The sequence below is a fragment of the Oncorhynchus mykiss genome, chromosome 20 (assembly GCF_013265735.2).
Source record: "Oncorhynchus mykiss isolate Arlee chromosome 20, USDA_OmykA_1.1, whole genome shotgun sequence".
Taxonomy (NCBI): Eukaryota; Metazoa; Chordata; class Actinopteri; order Salmoniformes; family Salmonidae; genus Oncorhynchus; species Oncorhynchus mykiss.
This window is the reverse complement of record NC_048584.1, coordinates 41,643,952-41,663,427: the sequence shown is the minus strand read 5'-3', so window position 1 is coordinate 41,663,427 and position 19,476 is coordinate 41,643,952. Positions and strand designations below refer to the sequence as shown.

The 19,476-nt window shown below is 43.4% G+C and overlaps 1 protein-coding gene across 1 annotated transcript; it reads left to right on the top strand.

Moving 5' to 3' along the window:
• Positions 1–6,380: 6,380 nt before the first annotated feature.
• Positions 6,381–14,940, top strand: LOC118942018 (uncharacterized protein DKFZp434B061-like). The gene is made up of 2 exons (XM_036955565.1): positions 6,381–6,390; positions 13,355–14,940. The coding sequence occupies exons 1-2, from the start codon at positions 6,381–6,383 to the stop codon at positions 14,938–14,940; spliced, it is 1,596 nt and encodes a 531-aa protein (XP_036811460.1).
• Positions 14,941–19,476: the final 4,536 nt, after the last annotated feature.

Below are 19,476 nucleotides of genomic sequence, written 5' to 3'. Positions count from 1 at the left end.
TGATAGGTTGATGAGTTTAGGCCCTGAATGTTCCACATGCTAACTGATAGGTTGATGAGTTTAGGCCCTGAATGTTCCACATGCTGACTGATAGGTTGATGAGTTTAGGCCCTGAATGTTCCACATGCTAACTGATAGGTTGATGAGTTTAGGCCCTGAATGTTCCACATGCTGACTGATAGGTTGATGAGTTTAGGCCCTGAATGTTCCACATGCTGACTGATCGGTTGATGAGTTTAGGCCCTGAATGTTCCACATGCTGACTGATAGGTTGATGAGTTTCAGCCCTGAATGTTCCACATGCTGACTGATAGGTTGATGAGTTTAGGCCCTGAATGTTCCACATGCTAACTGATAGGTTGATGAGTTTCAGCCCTGAATGTTCCACATGCTGACTGATAGGTTGATGAGTTTAGGCCCTGAATGTTCCACATGCTGACTGATAGGTTGATGAGTTTCAGCCCTGAATGTTCCACATGCTGACTGATAGGTTGATGAGTTTAGGCCCTGAATGTTCCACATGCTGACTGATAGGTTGATGAGTTTAGGCCCTGAATGTTCCACATGCTGACTGATAGGTTGATGAGTTTAGGCCCTGAATGTTCCACATGCTAACTGATAGGTTGATGAGTTTAGGCCCTGAATGTTCCACATGCTGACTGATAGGTTGATGAGTTTAGGCCCTGAATGTTCCACATGCTGACTGATAGGTTGATGAGTTTAGGCCCTGAATGTTCCACATGCTAACTGATAGGTTGATGAGTTTAGGCCCTGAATGTTCCACATGCTGACTGATAGGTTGATGAGTTTAGGCCCTGAATGTTCCACATGCTGACTGATCGTTTGATGAGTTTAGGCCCTGAATGTTCCACATGCTAACTGATAGGTTGATGAGTTTAGGCCCTTAATGTTCCACATGCTGACTGATAGGTTGATGAGTTTAGGCCCTGAATGTTCCACATGCTGACTGATAGTGATTTCATGTTGTAAAAAGAAAGAATAGTAGTCAGAAATACAGTAAATACTAACTATTAAGTTGTTAAGAGTGAGATAAAGAGGATAACAGCAAAATTATATGTACAATTGAAGTCGGAAGTTAACATACATCTAAATACAAAATACATTTAAACTCAGTTTTTCACAATTCCTGACATGTATTACAATTAAGACTACCCTTTCTCAGGTCAGTTAGGATCACCACTTTATTTAAATAATGTGAAATGTCAGAATAATAGCAGAGAGAATTATTTATTTCAGCTTTTAAACGTTTCGGGTAGCCTTCCACAAGCTTCCCACAATAAGTTGGGTGAATTTTGGCCCATTCTTCCTGACAGAGCTGCTGTAACTGAGTCAGGTTTGTAGGCCTGCTTGCTCGCACACAGTTCTGCCTTAAAAAAATGTTTTATGGGATTGAAGTCAGGACTTTGTGATGGCCACTCCAATACATTGACTTTGTTGTCCTTAATCCATTTTGCCACAACTTTGGAAATATGCTTGGGGTCATTGTCCAATTGGAAGACCCATTTGCGACCAAGCTTTAACTTCTTGACTGATGTCTTGAGATGTTGCTTCAAAATATACACATAATTTTCTTGCCTCGTGATGCCATCTATTTTGTGAAGTGCACAAGTTCCTCCTGCAGTAAAGCATCCCAACAACATGATGCTGCCACCCCCGTGCTTCACAGTTGGGATGGCGTTCTTTGGCTTGCAAGCCTCCCCCTTTTTCCTCCAAACAGAACAATGGTCATTATGGCCAAACAGTTCTATTTTTGTTTCATCAGACCAGAGGACATTTTTCCAAAAGGTACGATCTTTGTCCTCATGTGCAGTTGCAAACTGTAGTCTGGCTTTTTTATGGAGGTTTTGGAGCAGAGGCTTCTTCCTTGCTGAGTGTCCTTTCAGGTTATGTCGATATAGGACTCGTTTTACTGTGGATATAGATACTTTTGTGAGTAAAGGTGGGTCAGTGGGGTTGTTAGGGGTGGGTCAGTGGGGTTGTTAGGGGTGGGTCAGTGGGGTTGTTAGGGGTGGGTCAGTGGGGTTGTTAGGGGTGGGTCAGTGGGGTTGTTAGGGGTGGTGAGGGGCTGCAGCTTCTCTCTATCAGTCTCTACATTCTGTTCTCTATCTGCAGCACCCTCTTGATGACAGACAACTGCATTGCCATCTCCTCCTCTACCTGCACCAGCTCTCTCCTCATGGTGGCCTTTACCTCCTCAAGAGCTGTGTTAAGGCTCTCTCCTCATGGTGGCCTTTACCTCCTCCAGAGCTGTGGTAAGGCTCTCTCCTCATGGTGGCCTTTACCTCCTCCAGCGCTGTGGTAAGGCTCTCTCCTCATGGTGGCCTTTACCTCCTCAAGAGCTGTGGTAAGGCTCTCTCCTCATGGTGGCCTTTACCTCTTCCAGAGCTGTGGTAAGGCTCTCTTCATGGTGGCCTTTACCTCCTCAAGAGCTGTGGTAATGCTCTCTCCTCATGGTGGCCTTTACCTCCTCAAGCTGTGGTAAGGCTCTCTCTCAGCTCCTGGACAGAGTTCTTCAGCTGGGTCCTGCACTGTTTGATCTGGTCCTGTAGAAGCTCTGTGTCTGGGCTGGAGGGGGTGTAGCTGGGGGGGGGGCTGCTCCTTCAGCTCAGTAACCCATACCTCTAACAGAGCCAGCCTGTCTCTCTCTCTCCCTCCTGTCTCTCGCTCTCTCGTCTCTCTCTCTCTCTCTCTCTCTCTCTCTCTCTCTCCCTCTCTCTCCTGTCTCTCTCTCTCTCTCAATTCAATTCAAGGGCTTTTTTGGCATGGGAAACATGTGTTAACATTGCCAAAGCAAGTGAGGCAGATAATATATAAAGTGAATATATAAAGTGAAATAAACAATACAAATTAACTGTAAACATTACACATACAGAAGTTTCAAAACAATAAAGACATTACAAATGTCATATTATATATATATACAGTGTTTTAACAATGTCCAAAGGGTTAAAGGACACAATATAAAATAAATAAGCATAAATATGGGCTGTATTTACAATGTGTGTGCTCTCTCTCTCTCTCTCCTCTCTCTCTCTTAATCTCTCCTCTCTCTCGCTCTCTCTCTCTCTCTCTATCCCTCCCTCCCTCCCTCCCTCCCTCCCTCCCTCCCTCCCTCCCTCCCTCCCTCCCTCCCTCCCTCCCTCCCTCCCTCCCTCCCTCCCTCCCTATCTCTCCCTCCCTCCCTCCCTCCCTCCCTCCCTCCCTCCCTCCCTCCCTCCCTCCCTCCCTCTCTCCCCCCCTCTCTCTCTCTCTCTCTCTCTCTCTCTCTCTCTCCTGTCTCTCTCTCTCTCTCCTTTCTCTCTCTCCTTTCTCTCTCTCCTCTCTCCTTTCTCTCTCTCCTTTCTCTCTCTCCTTTCTCTCTCTCTCTCTCTCTATCCCTTCCTCCCTCCCTCCCTCCCTCCTTCCCTCTCCCCCCCTCTCTCTCTCTCCTTTCTCTCTCTCCTCTCTCCTTTCTCTCTCTCCTTTCTCTCTCTCTCTCTCTCTCTCTATCCCTCCCTCCCTCCCTCCCTCCCTCCCTCCCTCCCTCCCTCCCTGGTCAAAATCAGTGTCATTTGTGATGCGGGTTATAATGCTCTGAGCTCATTTAATAGCATGTGCATCATATGAGGAGGACCCACTGGCTCATGTAGTACAGACAGAAGAGACAGGCATTTATGTTACAGTAATCCTTCAGAGTGTGATCTCGATGGGATAGAGTGTGTGAGTGTGTGCATGCGTGTGTGCGTGCTTGCGTGTGTGCTTGCTTGCGTGTGTGAGTGAGTGAGTGAGTGAGTGAGTGAGTGAGTGATTGAGTGAGTGAGTGAGTGAGTGAGACAGACATACTGCCACAAGTAGGCCATCACAAGAAATAGTGGGGAGAGAAATATCTACTAACTCCTGACTCTCATTTCACCATGGATGAGATTTCTGTGGATTCTCACAAATATCAAAGGACGTTGCTACTCTAAAATACCTAAGACTGCAGTGATAATGTACTGCTTTGATTTGTTCTCACAACAACACATTACTGTACTTTTACTTAGTACATTTTCTATAATCTTCTTCCATCCTTCTTTAAGCTCTTCAGGCCTTAATTAATATGATATTATTATCTTTGTAATTATTATTATCTTTGTTATTATTATTATTATATTTATTATTATTATTATATTTATTATTATTATTATTATATTTCTTATTATTATATTTATTATTATTATATTTATTATTATAATATCGATTATTATTATTATATTTATTATTATAATATTGATATTATTATATTTATTATTATAACATTGATTATTATTATTATATTTATTATTCTAATATTGATTATTATATTTATTTTTATTATATTTATTATTATTATTATATGTATTATTATTATTGTATTTAATATTATTATATTTATTATCATTATATTTATTATACTAATATTGATTATTATATTTATTATTATTATATGTATTATTATTATATTTATTATTATTATTATATTTATTATGATTATATTTATTATGATTATATGTATTATTATTATATTTATTATTATTATATTTATTATTATTATTATATTTATTATTATTATATTTATTATGATTATATGTATTATTATTATATTTATTATTATTATTATATTTATTATTATTATTATATTTATTATTATTATTATATTTATTATTATTATATTTATTATGATTATATTTATTATTATTATTATATTTATTATTATTATATTTATTATTATAATATTGATTATTATTATTATATTTATTATTATTATATTTATTATTATTATATTTATTATTATTATATTTATTATTATTATATTTATTATTATTATATTTATTATTATTATATTTATTATTATTATATTTATTATTATTATATTTATTATTATTATATTTATTATTATTATTATATTTATTATTATTATATTTATTATTATAATATTGATTATTATTATTATATTTATTATTATTATATTTATTATTATTATATTTATTATTATTATAATTATAACCCCCTCAACCCATATGCCTCTATCGCCTCTTCCCCAATTAATCTCTCCCCTCTCCCCCTATTCCCCTATCCCCCTCTCCCCCTATTCCTCTCTCCCCCTATTCCTCTATCCCCTCTCTCCCTATTCCTCACTCCTCTATCCCTCTACCCCCTCCCCCATATGCCTCTATCACCCTCCCCCAATCCTCCATCCCCCTCTCCCCTATTCATCTCTCCCCTATGGCTCTACCCCCTCTCTCCCTATTCCTTTATCCCCTATCCTTCTCTCACACCCCCCTATTTGTCTATCCCCTCCTGCTATTCCTCCCACCCCCTCCCCCTATTCCTCTATCCCATTGCCCTAATCCTCTATCCCCTCCCCTTATTCCCCTATCCCCTCCCCCTATTCCTCCCACCCCCTCCCCCTATTCTTCTCTCCCAACCCCCCTAATCCTCTATCCCCTCCCCCTATTCCTCTATCCCCCTAGTCCTCTATTCCTCTTTTCCCCCTAGTCCTCTAATCCTCTCTTCCTTCTATTCCTATCTCCTCCTCTGTTCCTCTCTTCCCCTCTCCCGTTTATCTGGCTACACTGACCTGGACTGAAGCAGAGGGATTTCATGCTTTCAGCTTAGTAACAACATCATGCAAAACACCATTACCCTGGAAGGGACACTGAAGCATTGAGAAGCAGGTCAAGTACTATTTTTGAGGACGGGGAAGGGGACGGGGGGGGGTTTAATGAAAACATTATACAAAACAACTACAGCCAGCCATGTTTTATTTATTTGTATGTCTCTTCAGTGGAACGCTTTAGAGAGAGGAGAACATGTGTCTTGAATAATGGTTGAATTAAGGGCTAGTTAAATTCCCTGGTAATTGCTGTTTTTATTTTAGAGTGGGACCACTTAATTTAAAAGCCTTGAAAAAGAAGGAGATCCTCTTCAACAGCACTCTTCATTTCAGTCCCAAATTGCACCCTATTCCCTATGTAGTGCACTACTTTTGAGTAGGGCTCTGGTCAGAAGTAATGCACTACATACGGAATAAGGGTGCCATTTGGGATGGATCCTCTTGCTTCTGTTTTGGTTTGTCTGAGATGATGTAAAACATAAAGAGGGTATTGTGATGGAGCGCTGTGTTTGCTCAGGTGCCCCTCTCTCTCTCTCTCTCTCTCTCTCTCTCTATCGGAGGATAATGAAGGAACTCTTACAACCAGATGTTTCCTCTTCATCAAGAAGCATCTCGCAAGGACCCTCAGAGAGAAACAAAGACGGAGGGAGGGGCAGAGAGGGTTGAGAGAAAAATAAACAGGCTTTTTGTTAAAGAATGTACTAGGCATTCTAGGGGCCTCTATAGGCACTAAGAACCAAGGACCATGACGCTAGGTGTGGACATGACAGATCCCTAACCTGACTTAAATAGACAATTGTGTTTGGTTCCTTGGTAGAGGCTGGTAATCAGCCATCTATACCAGTTAGTGCTTTAGCAGACACGTTGGTGACACAGACCTGTTGTGGGCCTAAAACTATCTCAGATCTACTGTGGGCCTAAAACTAACTCAGATCTACTGTGGCCTAAAACTATCTTAGATCTACTGTTGCCTAAAACTATTTCAGATCTACTGTGGCCTAAAACTATCTCAGAACTACTGTGGGCCTAAAACTATCTCAGATCTACTGTGGCCTAAAACTAACTCAGATCTACTGTGGCCTAAAACTATCTCAGATCTACTGTGGCCTAAAACTATCTCAGAACTACTGTGGGCCTAAAACTATCTCAGATCTACTGTGGGCCTGAACTCAGATCTACTGTGGGCCTGAACTCACATCTACTGTGGGCCTGAACTCACTAACTCAGATCTACTGTGGGCCTGAACTCACATCTACTGTGGGCCTGAACTCACTAACTCAGACCTACGGTGGGCCTGAAACTAACTCATATCTACTGTGGGACTGAACTCACTAACTCAGACCTACTGTGTGCCTGAACTCACTAACTCAGACCTACGGTGGGCCTGTACTCACTAACTCAGACCATCTGCTTTTAAGGATCCCCATTAGTTCCTTCCAAGGCAGCAGCTAGTTTTCCTGGAGTCTGGCAAAATTAAGGCATTTATACAATTTTAAAAACATTACAATACATTCAGAACATATTTCACAACACACTAAATGTGTTAGCCCCCTACTCCCCCTACTCAGCCCCCTACTCCCCCTACTCAGCCCCCTACTCCCCCTACTCAGCCCCCTACTCCCCCTACTCAGCCCCCTACTCCACTACCACATATCTACAACACAAAATCCATGTGTACATGTTTGTATAGTGTGTATGTTTTCATGTGTGTGTATGCATGTGCCTGTGTTTATGTTGCGTCACAGTCCCCGCTGTTCCATAAGGTGTATTTTGATTTTTTTTTTAAACTGATTCTACTGCTTGTATTACTTACCTGATGTGGAATAGAGGTCCATGTAGTCATGGCTCTATGTAGTACTGTGTGCCTCCCATAGTCTGTTCTGGACTTGGGGACTGTGAAGAGACCTTTTTGTGGCATGTCTTGTGGGGTATGCGTGGGTGTCTGAGCTGTGTGCTATGTCGTTTAAACAGACAGCTTGGTGCTTTCGACATGTCAATACCTCTCATAAAAACAAGTAGTGATGATGTCAATCTCTCCTCCACTTTGAGCCAGGAGAGATTGACATGCATATTGTTAATGTTAGCTCTCTGTGTACATTTAAGGGCCTGCCGTGATGCCCTGTTCTGAGCCAATTGTAATTTTACTAAGTCCCTCTTTGTGGAACCTGACCACACGACTGAACAGTAGTCCAGGTGCGAAAAAACTAGAGCCTGTAGGACCTGCCTTGTTGACAGTGTTATTAAGGCAGAGCAGCACTTTCTCATGGACAGACTTCTCCCCATTTTAGCTACTACTGCATCAATATGTTTTGACCATGACCGTTTACAATCCAGGGTTACTCCAAGCAGTTTAGTCATCTCAACTTGCTCAATTTCAACCATATTTATTACAAGATTTTGTTGAGGTTCAGGTTTTAGTGAATGATTTATCCCAAATACAATGCATTTAGTTTTTTAAACATTTAGGACTAACCTATTCCTTGCCACCCATTCTGAAACTAACTGTGGCTCTTTGTTAAGTGTTGCATTCATTTCAGTCGAAGTAGTAGCTGATGTGTATAGTGTTGAGTCATCCGCATACATAGACACACTGGCTTTACTCAAAGTGGCATGTGGCATGACGTTAGTAAAGATTGAAAAAAATTGATGGGCATAGAAAGCTGCCCTGGGGAATTCCTGATTCTACCTGGATTATGTTGGAGAGTCTTTTAAAGAAACACCCTCTGTGTTCTGTTAGACAGGTAACTCTTTATTCATAATACAGCAGGGGGTGTAAAGCCATGATGCGGCAGGGTAGCCTAGTGGTTAGAGCGTTGGACTAGTAACCGGATGGTTTGCAAGTTCAAACCCCCAAGCTGACAAGGTACAAATCTGTCGTTCTGCCCCTGAACAGGCAGTTAACCCCATTGTTACAACCTTCCGGTTACTAGTCCAACGCTCTAGGCCGTCATTGAAAATAAGAATCATAAAGAAAATAAGAATTTGTTCTTTAACTGACTTGCCTAGTTAAATAAAGGTATAATAATAACACATAACGTTTTTCCTGCAACAGACTAGGATCGATTATGTCAAAAGCCGCACTGAAGTCTAACAAAACAACCTCCACAATCTTTTTCATTATATGTTTCTCTCAGCCAATCATCAGTCATTTGTGTAAGTTCTGTGCTTGTTGAATGTCCTTCCCTATAAACGCGTTGAAAGTCTCTTGTAAATTTGTTTACAGTAAAATAGCCTTGTATCTGTTCAAAACATGTTTTATTCAAAAGTTTACTAAGGGTTGGTAACAGGCTGATTTGCTTGGCTATTTGAGCCAGTAAAGCTTGCTCAAATAGCCAACCAGGTGGCGGAATGACTTTAGCTTCCCTCCAGGCCTGAGGGCACACGCTCTCTAGTAGGTTTAAATTGAAAATCTACCCATGTTGTCACTAGGTCATTTGACTGCAGGAAAGGGCTAAACACACACATACACAGACACATGCACAGACACAGGCGCAGACACACGCGCAGACACACGCACAGACACACGCACAGACACACGCACAGACAGACACACAGACAGAGACACAGACACGCACAGACACACGCACACACACATTCACAGACACACACACATGCACAGACACATGCACAGACATAGTGTAGGGTTTAATATTTAGCAGCTAATTACCCTCGTTGTATTTCTGTGTTTCTGAACGGGTTCAAATGAAAAAAATATGAATTCCCGTGATCTGAAACAGACAATCGGCAATAATGTATTGTTCTTCTGTTAGGTGCACTGACACACCTGAACACATAGACACATGGACATTAAATAGAGTGTTACAGTTGCTTCGTGAGCAGAGCAGCATGGTGTTCTGTAGCTTGGTGAGCAGAGCAGCATGTTGTTCTGTAGCTTGGTGAGCAGAGTAGCATGGTGTTCTGTAGCTTGGTGAGCAGAGCAGCATGGTGTTCTGTAGCTTGGTGAGCAGAGCAGCATGGTGTTCTGTAGCTTGGTGAGCAGAGCAGCATGGTGTTCTGTAGCTTGGTGAGCAGAGCAGCATGTTGTTCTGTAGCTTGTTGAGCAGAGCAGCACAGTGTTCTGTAGCTTGGTGAGCAGAGCAGCACGGTGTTCTGTAGCTTGGTGAGCAGAGCAGCATTGTGTTCTGTAGCTTGGTGAGCAGAGCAGCATGGTGTTCTGTAGCTTGGTGAGCAGAGCAGCACGGTGTTCTGTAGCTTGGTGAGCAGAGCATCATGGTGTTCTGTAGCTTCGTGAGCAGAGCAGCATGGTGTTCTGTAGCTTGGTGAGAAGAGTAGCATGGTGTTCTGTAGCTTGATGAGCAGAGCAGCTTGGTGTTCTGTAGCTTGGTGAGCAGAGCAGCATGGTGTTCTGTAGCTTGGTGAGCAGAGCAGCATGGTGTTCTGTAGCTTGGTGAGCAGAGCAGCATGGTGTTCTGTAGCTTGGTGAGCAGAGCAGCATGTTGTTCTGTAGCTTGGTGAGCAGAGCAGCATGGTGTTCTGTAGCTTGGTGAGCAGAGCAGCATGGTGCTCTGTAGCTTGGTGAGAAGAGCAGCACGGTGTTCTGTAGCTTGGTGAGCAGAGCAGCATGGTGTTCTGTAGCTTGGTGAGCAGAGCAGCATATTGTTCTGTAGCTTGGTGAGCAGAGCAGCATGGTGTTCTGTAGCTTGGTGAGCAGAGCAGCATGGTGTTCTGTAGCTTGGTGAGCAGAGCAGCATGGTGTTCTGTAGCTTGGTGAGCAGAGTAGCATGGTGTTCTGTAGCTTGGTGAGCAGAGCAGCATGGTGTTCTGTAGCTTGGTGAGCAGAGTAGCACGGTGTTCTGTAGCTTGGTGAGCAGAGCAGCATGGTGTTCTGTAGCTTGGTGAGCAGAGCAGCATGGTGTTCTGTAGCTTGGTGAGCAGAGCAGCACGGTGTTCTGTAGCTTGGTGAGCAGAGCAGCATGGTGTTCTGTAGCTTGGTGAGCAGAGCATCATGGTGTTCTGTAGCTTCGTGAGCAGAGCAGCATGGTGTTCTGTAGCTTGGTGTGCAGAGCAGCATGTTGTTCTGTAGCTTGGTGAGCAGAGTAGCATGGTGTTCTGTAGCTTGGTGAGCAGAGCAGCACGGTGTTCTGTAGCTTGGTGAGCAGAGTAGCACGGTGTTCTGTAGCTTGGTGAGCAGAGCAGCATGGTGTTCTGTAGCTTGGTGAGCAGAGCAGCATGGTGTTCTGTAGCTTGGTGAGCAGAGCAGCATGGTGTTCTGTAGCTTGGTGAGCAGAGCAGCATGGTGTTCTGTAGCTTGGTGAGCAGAGCAGCATGTTGTTCTGTAGCTTGGTGAGCAGAGCAGCATGGTGTTCTGTAGCTTGATGAGCAGAGCAGCACAGTGTTTTGTAGCTTGGTGAGCAGAGCAGCATGGTGTTCTGTAGCTTGGTGAGCAGAGCAGCATGGTGTTCTGTAGCTCAGTGAGCAGAGCAGAATGCTGTTCTGTAGCTCAGTGAGCAGAGCAGCATGGTGTTCTGTAGCTTGGTGAGCAGAGCAGCATGTTGTTCTGTAGCTTGGTGAGCAGAGCAGCATGGTGTTCTGTAGCTTGGTGAGCAGAGTAGCATGGTGTTCTGTAGCTTGATGAGCAGATCAGCATGGTGTTCTGTAGCTTGGTGAGCAGAGCAGCATGGTGTTCTGTAGCTTGGTGAGCAGAGCAGCACGGTGTTCTGTAGCTTGGTGAGCAGAGCAGCATGCTGTTCTGTAGCTTGATGAGCAGATCAGCATGGTGTTCTGTAGCTTGGTGAGCAGAGCAGCATGGTGTTCTGTAGCTTGGTGAGCAGAGCAGCACGGTGTTCTGTAGCTTGGTGAGCAGAGCAGCACAGTGTTCTGTAGCTTGGTGAGCAGAGCAGCATGGTGTTCTGTAGCTTGGTGAGCAGAGCAGCATGGTGTTCTGTAGCTTGGTGAGCAGAGCAGCATGGTGTTCTGTAGCTTGGTGAGCAGAGCAGCATGGTGTTCTGTAGCTTGGTGAGCAGAGCAGCATGGTGTTCTGTAGCTTGGTGAGCAGAGCAGCACGGTGTTCTGTAGCTTGGTGAGCAGAGCAGCATGGTGTTCTGTAGCTTGGTGAGCAGAGCAGCATGGTGTTCTGTAGCTTGGTGAGCAGAGCAGCATGGTGTTCTGTAGCTTGGTGAGCAGAGCAGCACGGTGAACCTTGAACCAGCACGGTGAACCAGGAGTGTGTTTAATAGTTGTGGGTCACCTAGGAAGACAGATGGAGAAAAACAAAACAAACAAAACGAAACATACACACACATGCACACACGCACACACACACACACAAACACACACACACACACAAACACACACACACACACAAACACACGCACACAAAAACACACAATCGTTACCTGAGCCAATAAGGAATTGGAAGGAGTAGAAGGTTGAGAGGGTAATCCCTGGTGTTGAAGCAGGAAATCTATCAAATAAAGGATTCCTCACCTCCTGGAGGGCGTCTGTTTATAGTACTGGAAGCAGTCTGCTACTGGGGATCTATAGGACCTACTCTAGCCTGGAATCCACACTGAAAAAATAATAAATCAAAGCACTTCCCGACGAAGGCTTTGCTGTCGAAAACGAGTCAGAGTTTTTTTAAAATCTTTGTTCTATTGAACATGCCTTAATTATATGAGGAGTGCCTTGGTCCTCCTTTCTTTGTAATGACAAATACCCCTTTTCCGAAGGTCACCTTCTATCTACAAATATCTACTATTGTGTACTCTAGTAGCACTTCCTTTTTCCTCTACAACTGAAACAAGGAGATATAGTTTGGATCCACATTAACCCAACACATCTGAACACAGTCAAACTAATACTCTCCTTTTTCCTCTACAACTGAAACAAGGAGATCTAGTTTGGATCCAGATTAACCCTACACATCTGAACACAGTCAAACTAGTACTCTCCTTTTTCCACTACAACTGAAACAAAGAGATCTAGTTTGGATCCAGATTAACCCTACACATCTGAACACAGTCAAACTAATACTCTCCTTTTTCCTCTACAACTGAAACAAAGAGATCTAGTTTGGATCCAGATTAACCCTACACATCTGAACACAGTCAAACTAATACTCTCCTTTTTCCTCTACAACTGAAACAAAGAGCTCTAGTTTGGATCCAGATTAACCCTACATATCTGAACACAGTCAAACTAATGCTCTCCTTTTATCCTCTACAACTGAAACAAATATATCTAGTTTGGATCCAGATTAACCCTACACATCTGAACACAGTCAAACTAATACTCTCCTTTTTCCTCTACAACTGAAACAAAGAGATCTAGTTTGGATCCAGATTAACCCTACACATCTGAACACAGTCAAACTAATACTCTCCTTTTTCCTCTACGACTGAAACAAAGAGATCTAGTTTGGATCCAGATTAACCCTACACATCTGAACACAGTCAAACTAATACACTCCTTTTATCCCACCTCTTTGTCTTTCTTTTCTCCTGAATGTTTTACACTTCTTGTACATTTTACAGTCAAGTATTGAATTGGTTTTAAGCCAAGGCTAGACCGAGTTTCCATCATATTTCTTATACCAGTACTCCCCTTTAAAAGTGAACATGACCACACGGAGGTAGTGGATGATAAGAGAATTTGGATGTACAAGTAATAAAAGGTAAGACAGAGAAAGAAAAAGATAGAAACCAATATGTAAATCAAATCAAACACATTTTCTTTGGTCACATACACATGGATTGCAAGAGATAGACTTCAGACAACAGCCCACACAGACAGACTTCAGACTACAGCCCACACAGACAGACTTCAGACTACAGCCCACACAGACAGACTTCAGACTACAGCCCACACAGACAGTCTCCAGACTGAAGCCCCACACAGACAGACTCCAGACTACAGCCCACAAAGACAGACTCCAGACCACAGCCCACACAGACAGACTTCAGACTACAGCCCACACAGACAGACTTCAGACTACAGCCCACACAGACAGACTTCAGACTACAGCCCACACAGACAGACTTCAGACTGAAGCCCCACACAGACAGACTCCAGACTACAGCCCACAAAGACAGATTCCAGACTACAGCCCACACAGACAGACTCCAGACCACAGCCCCACACAGACAGACTCCAGACTACAGCCCACACAGACAGACTCCAGACTACAGCCCCACACAGCCAGACTCCAGACTACAGCCCCACACAGACAACCTCCAGACTACAGCCCCACACAGACAGACTCCAGACTACAGCCCACACAGACAGACTCCAGACTACAGCCCCACACAGACAGACTCCAGACTACAGCCCCACACAGACAGACTCCAGACTACAGCCCCACACAGACAGACTCCAGACTACAGCCCCACACAGACAACCTCCAGACTACAGCCCCACACAGACAGACTCCAGACTACAGCCCACACAGACAGACTCCAGACTACAGCCCCACACAGACAGACTCCAGACTACAGCCCACACAGACAGACTCCAGACTACAGCCCCACATAGACAGACTCCAGACTACAGCCCCACACAGACAGACTCCAGACTACAGCCCCACACAAACAGACTCCAGACTACAGCCCCACACAGACAGACTCCAGACTACAGCCCCACACAGACAGACTCCAGCCCCACACAGACAGACTCCAGACTACAGCCCACACAGACAGACTCCAGACTACAGCCCCACACAGACAGACTCCAGACTACAGCCTCACACAGACAGACTGCAGCCCCACACAGACAGACTCCAGACTAGAGCCCCACACAGACAGACTCCAGACTACAGCCCACACAGACAGACTCCAGACTACAGCCCCACACAGACAGACTCCAGACTACAGCCCACACAGACAGACTCCAGACTACAGCCCCACATAGACAGACTCCAGACTACAGCCCCACACAGACAGACTCCAGACTACAGCCCCACACAAACAGACTCCAGACTACAGCCCCACACAGACAGACTCCAGACTACAGCCCCACACAGACAGACTCCAGCCCCACACAGACAGACTCCAGACTACAGCCCACACAGACAGACTCCAGACTACAGCCCCACACAGACAGACTCCAGACTACAGCCTCACACAGACAGACTACAGCCCCACACAGACAGACTCCAGACTACAGCCCCACATAGACAGACTCCAGACTACACCCCACACAGACAGACTCCAGACTACAGCCCCACTCAGACAGACTCCAGACTCAAGCCCCACACAGACAGACTCCAGACTACAGCCCCACACAGACAGACTCCAGACTACAGCCCCACACAGACAGACTCCAGACTACAGCCCCACACACTGCTATAAAGGCACCAGCATGTTTCAGTTTGGCTGGCGCCCAGCCATATTGGTGCTCAAACCACACAGAACGAGCAAAGGGAAGTGAATGGTTTATTGCTGCACAGCATGTCCTCACTTTGAAATCGAAATAAAAGCACAGAGAGGACAACCTTTTTTAAAAGGAAACAACAGTAGAGATGGTTAGTTAGTTAGACCAGACAATAATATCTGATGTCTCATCTGATGAGCATCACTGCAGCAACTAGCAGTTGTAAATGTCATTCGGCACCCAGAAGCGATGCACGTTTACTAAACAATAACACCTGCTCCTTTCACGCAAAGATATCCGTTGTTTTTGCTCGTTTGCTGACGACATGGAGGAATGTTGTTTAGTTATACAGATTTCATCCTGAACAGGCCTTAGAGGAAGAGACTAACCACCCTCGTCACACACACACACACACACACACACACACACACACACACACACACATACACAGGCACACAGAGACACACACAGACATACACAGAGACATACACACAGACAGACACAGACACACACACAGACATATACAAACAGACACAGACACACACATACACACATACAGACGCACACACAGACATAACAAACAGACACATCGACACACACAGGCATACACACAGACACAGATATACACACACACACACACACACACACACACACACACACACACACACACACACACACACACACACACACACACACACACAAATAGAGAGAGACACACACATACACAGGCACACAGAGACACACACAGACATACACATACACACACACAGACATATACAAACAGACACAGACACACACATAGACATAACAAACAGACACACATCGACACACACAGATACACACAGACACAGACATACACACAGACACAGACACACACACACACAGACACACACACAGAGACATATACAAACAGACGCACATCGACACACACAGACCTGCACACACACCCACACACACAAACACAAACAGAAATAAACACACAGGCACAAAGAGACACACACACAGACAAACTGCGAAACACAGACACACACACAGACTGGAGGTCGACTGATAATGATTTTTTCAACGCCGATACCGATTGATCGGACCATTTTTATGTAATGTAATGTAATAATGACAATAATGACAATTATAACAATACTGAATGAAAACTTTTATTTTAACCTAATATAGTACATAAATGAAATAAATTTAGTCTCAAATAAATTCATGAAACATGTTCAATTTGGTTTAAATAATGCAAAAACACAGTGTTGGAGAAGAAAGTAAAAGTGCCATGTAAAAAAAGATAAGAGTTTTAGGTTGTAGTTATTATAGGAATTATAGGACTATTTCTCTCTATACCATTTGTATTTCATATACCTTTGACTATTGGATGTTCTTATAGGCACTATAGTATTGCCAGCCTAATCTTGGAGTTGATAAGCTTGATGTCATAAACAGTGCTATGCTTGAAGCACAGCGAAGAGCTGCTGGCAAACGCAGGAAAGTGCTGTTTGAATGAATGCTTACGAGCCTGCTGCTGCCTAATACCGCTCAGCCAGACTGCTCTATCAAATCATAGACTTAATTATAATATAATAAACACACATAAATACGAGCCTTAGGTCATTAATATGGTCAAATCCAGAAACTCTCATTTAGAAAACAAAATGTTTATTCTTTCAGTGAAATACAGAACTGTTCTGTATTTTATCTAACGGGTGACAACCCTAAGTCTAAATATTGCTGTTACATTGCACAACCTTCAATGTTATGTCATAAATATGTAAAATTCTGGCAAATTAATTACGGTCTTTGTTAGTAAGAAATGGTCTTCACACAGCAACGAGGCAGGCGGCCCAAACTGTTGCATATACCCAGACTCTGCTTGTGCAACGAGGCAGGCGGCCCAAACTGCTGCATATACCCTGACTCTGCTTGTGCAACGAGCCAGGCGGCCCAAACTGCTGCATATACCCTGACTCTGCTTACACAGAACGCAAGACGAGTGACACAATTTCCCTAGTTAAAATCAATTTATGTTAGCAGGCAATATTAACTAAATATGCAGGTTTAAAAAACACATGCTTGTGTATTGATTTTAAGAAAGGCATCGATGCTTATGGTTAGGTACACATTGTGGCATCGACAGTGTTATTTCCGCGAATGCGCTTTTGTTAAATCATCACCTGTTTGGCAAAGTAGGCTGTGATTTGATGATAAATTAACAGGCACTGCATTGATTATATGCAACGCAGGACAAGCTAGACAAAATAGCAATATCATCAACCATGTGTAGTTAACTAGTGATTTTGTTCAGATTGATTGTCTTTTATAAGATACGTTTAATGCTAGCATCTTACCATGGCTCCTTGCTGCACTCGCGTAACAGGTAATCAGCCTGCCACGCCGTCTCCTCGTGGATTGCAATATAATCGGCCATAATCGGTGTCCAAAAATGCTGATTACCGATTGTTATGAAAACTGCCATGCCGAATAATTGGTCGACCTCTAACACAGACACACAAAGACACACATACAGACACACAGACACACAGACACACACACACATACAGACACACACACACACACACATACAGACAAACAGACACAGATGCGCACACAGACACACAAACAGACAGACACACACACACACACGCACACACACACACACACACACACACACACACACACACACACACACACACACACACACACACACACACACACACACACACACACACACACACACACACACACAGAGACAGACACACACATACACAGAGACAGACAGACAGACAGACAGACAGACAGACAGACAGACAGAAAAACACAAACACAGACACACAGACACACAGACACACACACACAGACAGACACATACACACACACATTAGGTCATACATTCCTACCCCTTCATTCATTAGCATATTTCCATTTAAATGAGACAAGGCCTCAGACATTCATTAGCATATCCATTTAAGTGAGACAAGGTCTCAGACTTTAGACTTAAAGACGCATTCTGTGACTGCTACAGGCATTTTTACACATTTAAATTCACGTTACTGTATATAGCCATTGAGTCTTGACGAATATAACTTTTTAAAAAAATGCGTCATGATCTTTATTCAACTAGCGTACCCTAATCCGAACCCCGAAAATATAAGCTATGATATCTTGGATGGTCAGTCCTTGCATCCGTAGCTCTGTCTATGATTTCACAGTGGCAGGGTGTCAGCTTTGTTAGTGTTTGAACTGCAGATTGCCCCATTAAAGGACATAAATTAGTTTTTAATTTTGTTTTTCAACTCCAGGATTTTTTTATCTGGCCCAGTGATGAATAAGATTACAGATGTTTGGTAACGCAAGACTATCAATCGACTAATCACAACTCATTTAAATTGTCCTTCCTCTTCCTCATCTGACTTGCATTAAATGGCCATAGGAAATACCCCACAGATAATGGTAATGGGTTTGACACGCGATTTTATTTTGTGTGGTGATCTCCGTGGTGATCTCCGTGGTGATCTCCGTGGTGATCTCCGTGGTGATCTCCGTGGTGATCTCCGTGATCTGATCTGTTCAGGGCTAAGCAAGGTTGTAGTGGTCAACCTCTGACTCCATGGAGTCAATCTGTGGTTCTCACTTAGGTCCTCCCAAAGGGCAGACAACCAATCATGAGGGTCAGTGAAAGGGTTTCTCCTTTTCTCCCTCCATTTGTTTCTATGTAATGAGAAATGAATGGCTGAACGTGTCTGTTTAATAACTGGGATAAGTAAATTAAAGTTACCAGCCTCAGAAATTGCAGCCGAAACTAATGCTTCACAGAGTTCAAGAAAGAGACACATCTCAACATCAAGTGTTCAGAGGAGACAGCATGAATCAGGCCTTCATAGTCAAATTGCTGCAAAGAAACCACTACTAAAGCACACCAATAAGAAGAAGAGACTTGCTTGGGCCAAGAAACACGAGCAATGAACATTAGACCGGTGGAAACATGTCCATTGGTCTGATGAGTCCAAATTTGAGATTTTTGGTTCCAAACGCCGTGTAGATAAGGTGAGTAGGTGAACGAATTATCTCTGCATGTGTGGTTCCCACCGTGAAGCATGGAAGAGGAGGTGTGATGGTGTGGGGTTGCTCATATATATAGATATAATATATGCCAATTAGCATATATTTAGCTTGACAATCCTGATGTAGAATAGTATCAGCGTTGTATCCCTGTGACTGTGGTTATACAGGTGAATACCACAATCATTTATGATCAACATGAAATCATTTGGTTATAATTGTATTTGGCGAATGGGGGGGGTTGTAATAATCCATGATAATCCAATAATTCATGATTTTGCATTACCTGGAATGGGAGACCAGAGACTAGAACAGTTTTACATGGAATGGAGACCAGAACAGTTTGACCTGGAATGGAGTCTAGAGAATAGAACAGTTTAACCTGGAATGGAGTCCAGAGACTAGGATAGTTTGACCTGGAATGGAGACCAGAGACTAGAACAGTTTAACCTGGAATG